Source organism: Pinus tabuliformis, chromosome 9 (assembly GCF_031772625.1).
Source record: "Pinus tabuliformis cultivar Carrire ecotype Pingquan chromosome 9, CPIR1, whole genome shotgun sequence".
Taxonomy (NCBI): domain Eukaryota; kingdom Viridiplantae; phylum Streptophyta; class Pinopsida; order Pinales; family Pinaceae; genus Pinus; species Pinus tabuliformis.
In genome coordinates, this window is record NC_142307.1 from 221,262,374 (window position 1) to 221,267,347 (window position 4,974).

Below are 4,974 nucleotides of genomic sequence, written 5' to 3' on the forward strand. Positions count from 1 at the left end.
GATTCTACAATGCTTAATACAACTAAATGCACGAATAATTGCTGCGAATAATTACAATGCTTAATACATATAGTTGGAGGAATAATTGCGTAGATTTCGGTGATAAAAAATCTATTTAATCAATAAAATCCCGGCACGAATAATTGCCCAGTTTCAGGAGATAATGCTACATGACGTATTTTTCCGTCAATTGAAGAAAAGCATTACACACTTTCCTACCAAATCGATATATATATATTCTAGCATTATGTGGAGACGTAATATATATATATATATATTAAAATATTTAATAAAAACCACCTGCTCATTCTCTCGTGTTGTTCTCGTTGCCTTGCAATGAGTTCGTTTTTCCTTTTCATGGGTTTGTTTCTGTTTCACGTTACTCTAACGTCTGCTATTGATGTGCGTGAAATGAGAATCGATGAATACATCAGTTTCGTTAATCCTCCAGCTGTTTACAAATATGAGGTAATATCAAATCTGATTATATTTCAAAAATTATACATATGTATGGTAATATTTTTATAAAGCCCATTTAATTATTGTGTGTTTTGGAAATCGACAATGTGAGATTATATTTTAACCCAACCAAACTTTCTTTTCTCTCTGTGCTTTACTAAAATAACGTTGAGAAAAAACCAAACCTGTTTTTTTTCTGACTGTGCTTTCCATTGATACGCAGAATCAGTTTGGACAAACCATTCTTTGCGTAAAATTCACCGATCAAATATCTGTGAAGTACTCACCAGATAATATTACGCGGGTATGACAGCCTTCTGTTTTGAACCTAACATATTAAACGGGGAAAACATATGGAAAGTGTTTGACAATTGATGTGTCTGTTTGTGCGTAAATTAGGGTTTGAAGAAAGCACCCACGCTGAACCTGCCGAGCTATGATTCCAGCCGCGCAAATTTTTCAACGGTGCGCGGCGTTAAATCTGAGTGTCCAGAGGCCACAGTGGCAACCAGGGAAATCAAACGCGAAGATGTCGAAAGAGCGGGATCTGTGAGACAGTTTTTGAACAGGGGACGAAGAAGTAGAAGCAACCATATCATACCCAATGTCCACGACGGCTTCCTCAATGAGGTACTAAGATCAAGGTTTATAGATAAATCACGTGTTCTATAATCATATGAGGTCATGTATAATCATAGATAAATCATATGTTGTCGTGTATAATATTTTCTTTATAAGATTCTCGTATTACTGTTCTTAACAGTTCTCTATTGTGCGCTACGAGTCCCTCAGCGACCCAATCTTTGGAATAGCTACTCGCATGAATCTCTGGCGTCCGAACGTTGATCCCGATGCTGGATTCAGTCTCAGCCAATTTTGGATCACTAACTTCGATGAAGGCAAACTCGAGAGTATAGAGGCCGGATGGATGGCAAGTGGATGAGAAACTTCGTTCCTTAATTTCTCTCCTCAGTTGGCTAGGGTTGCTTTATGAAATGTTATGTAAATTAAGAAATTCAATATTCAAATTGCCTAGGGTTGTTTTTATGAAATTCAATATTCAAATCTCTTTAGATAAATCAAACATACACGTTTATTGACCATGACCATATTCATATCAGTGGAGCATGAAGAATCGAACATCCCCCTCATTCAAGCAGCAAAGCGTAGTGTAGTGATTAAGGGAACAGCCACTAAATTAAATACTATCAACTAATAATCCATTCATATATGATTATTGCAGGTCTATCCGAGCAAATATCATACAGCTGAACCAACGTTCTTTGTTTACTGGACGGTAATTACATAGTCCCAAGTTTGGTTGATGTATTAAAGGCGTCATGACGCAGATTGCTGATAAGTGAATATGCCTTCATGCAGTCCGACAGTTACAATAACGGATGCTATGACCTAGAATGTCCCGGATATGTGGTAGCTGATGGCGCCCCCATTGAGCCCGGTAGACAATTGGGACCGGTATCGGAGTATGGAGGAGCACAGTATGAATTTGGTCTAAGTCTTCACCTCGTAAGCAATGTCTATATTTGATTCCTATATTTTGATGTCTATATAGTTTGAAAATGCTAAAATAAGTGAATCCTAAAATAAGTGAACTATTATTGAAGTGCAGGAAGAAGACTCAGGTATCATGGTATGGGCTCTATATTACGACGGCACGAAAATAGGTCATTGGCCAGCCTCATTGTTCAATGCTCTTGCTCAAGGCGCTAATCGGTTGGATGTTGGAGGAGAAGTTGCTCATGACTCAAGACCCCCGGGGCCCATGACTGCGACAGAGATGGGTAGCGGTCACTTTGCTGGGGAAGGCTATGGTTTTGCCGCATATACCAGGGCCATACAAATGTTTGATGACGATGGGGATGAGATTGATCCGGCCAATCCTCTGATTGGTGTGACAAAGTCCAACTGTTATACGGCGAGTTACGTTCCACAAGCAGATCCAGAATGGGGTAAAAACCTTTTCTTTGGAGGCCCAGGAGGCGGTGCGAATAATCCTAATTGTGTGGCCTGATATCTGTGAAAAATAATATTCTAATATGTATTCTCAGGCCTACATTGGTTTATCAAAAAAACAATATCACGATGACTGTTCTGGTTTACTATAGATTTTTAATAACTGGGCTAGATTTATGTTAATTTTAGATCTTCGTTTATAAAAAATAATATCATATGATAGATGTTCTGTTTTACAATAATCTATTATGATAGATGTTCTGTTTACATTAATATTTATTAACTAGTTTAGATTTATTTTTAATTTTGGATTTAATAAGTTCCAGAAGAATCAAATTCTTTTTATTATTTTTATTTTTATTTTATTTTTCCTTTCACATTATATTACATTATTTATTTATTTATTTATTTTTTTCATATTTATTTATTTATTTTTTCATTTTTGTTTTTTTTTATTATTTTTGTTTTCATGTAATTTGATTTAATGAAAATGTTTAGAACATTTCTAATACAATAAGTTTAAAGGTTTACATGGGAGTTATGTTTATTTATATATTTCAAATATTAATAAATTTTTTAATAGAAAGTGGATTTAGATATGGAAAATTTTAAATAAAATATAAAATTATAGTATTATATTTTATTTAATATTTTGGTTAAGAGTGACCGGAATTATTAATTAAAATGTAATATTAATATATTTTACTTAATATTTCTCTATCACCAATTTTACTCCACATTTCACTTCAATCATCCTAATTTCATAATTGTTTGAGTTATTTTTAAACTTCAAATATAAATAAAAACTACAATAAAAGGTCCACTATTTGGTGGGAAATATTGGATAAAATATATTATTATGGTATTATATTTTACCCAATATTTCTCAAAGCTAGTAAAGAAAGTGGATTAAGGTAAAGGGATAAATATTAGATAAATGACAATAACTTGACGGGGAAATATTGCATAAAATATAATATTATAGTATTATATTTTACCCAATATTATTCACAAATAGTAAAAAATGGATAAAGGTAGGTATAAATATTAAATAAAATGTAATAATTACATTTTACCTAATATTTTTCCCACCTCACCCTAGCTCACTTTCATAGTTAAACTTACTTTTAAACTTACCACCCTTGATTTATGAGCTCTACTTTCATAGTTAAGCTTATTCATTTCTAATCTTACCACCCTACATCAATGAGTTCTATTTAAGAGAATATATAAATATATTATGTTAGATCTAAGACTTTTGTGATCCATATTGTAAATAAATGTCTTTCAGGTTAGTCACATCATTAGGATTTGGTCGGATGTTTGGAACCAGAACCAACTAATGTGGTTGATGTTTAGAACCAATTAATGTGGTTCATCCTCAAGACAAGGTGAAAAAAAGTCTTCAAGAATAAATAGTATGGATGCATTATTGCCTAGAGTTAGCCGTTGAAAACTAGTCATTGGCTATTAGTTAAAAATATTATAAAAATGTTAGTTAGGAATTAATAATTAATTAAAATATTATAAACTTTGTTGCAAAGTAGCTGTTAGGAATCATAATTATTTATATTAATTCATTTTCAATATAAATCCTAATAATGTGATTAATTTGAAAGACATTTATTTACATATATTATATTAAAGTGCTTATCAGAAGCAACTATTGTTTTGTACTTTGTGCAATTATGTTTAACTGTACACTTCTTAAAAAATGTTTTTCAATCATCCAATAGCCTCTAGAAAAATCTAAATCTTCTAGGAATATATATACATTATGTATTCATTCATTCAACAATAAAAAAAATAAATAGAACATACAAATTTCTAGTGCTATGGTTCAATTCAATGGGTTCTTAATGTCATGGGTCAATGCCATGTTCTATTTTTATTTTTCTTTGTCATTAATTTTTATAGGGTAATTTTTATTTTATTTTTAGAGTTAAAATATTACTCATTACATTTTATACATCTCTACCATATTTTATTTTGATTTCTACCACTTCACGGTTTCTCACAAAAAAAAATCCACTTTGTATTTTCGATGAAACCACACTTTGCTTCCCATAAAACCAATGTCGAATTTAAATTTATTTTATACATAATATTATATTTTAGTTAGGGACAACATTGACATTAGATAAAATTTGTTAAATGTTAAATGTTAAACATTTACACTTAGTTTTCATAAAACCAATGTTGAATTTAAATTTCTTTTATACCTAAAAATTATATTTTAATTAAGAACAACATTGACATTAGATTAAATTTGTTAAATGTTAAATGTTAGACATTTACCCTTGACATCTAGCTTAGCCTCTAGTGAAATTACAACGAAATATAAATAAGAATACCATGACACAAAAAGGTTATATTGGTAGATATTGGAATTCAGCTTAGTAACCTAGCCTATCACGTCTAGAATCTATGGGCTCCCTAAAATCCATAACGAAGGAGCTCCCCTTAGGCCTATCGTCAACACCATTGGAAGTCCTAACTATCTTCTTGCTAAGTTTCTTGCCTTAAAGCTTAAGCCCTTAG

General features: G+C 31.6%; 1 protein-coding gene across 1 annotated transcript; it reads left to right on the forward strand.

The window, feature by feature from the left end:
* Positions 1-336: 336 nt before the first annotated feature.
* LOC149147945 (protein neprosin-like) lies at positions 337-2,491 on the forward strand. Its single transcript, XM_089442019.1, has 7 exons — positions 337-468; positions 683-763; positions 859-1,089; positions 1,223-1,390; positions 1,703-1,756; positions 1,840-1,986; positions 2,090-2,491. The coding sequence occupies exons 1-7, from the start codon at positions 337-339 to the stop codon at positions 2,489-2,491; spliced, it is 1,215 nt and encodes a 404-aa protein (XP_089298145.1).
* Positions 2,492-4,974: the final 2,483 nt, after the last annotated feature.

Excerpts from the sequence above, each read along its gene's own strand:
- LOC149147945 (XM_089442019.1), top strand. The coding sequence starts at position 337 with ATGAGTTCGTTTTTCCTTTTCATGGGTTTGTTTCTGTTTCACGTTACT. Across the intron at positions 469-682 it reads CAGCTGTTTACAAATATGAG|AATCAGTTTGGACAAACCAT; the intron begins GTAATATCAAAT and ends ATTGATACGCAG. Across the intron at positions 1,987-2,089 it reads TTGGTCTAAGTCTTCACCTC|GAAGAAGACTCAGGTATCAT; the intron begins GTAAGCAATGTC and ends ATTGAAGTGCAG.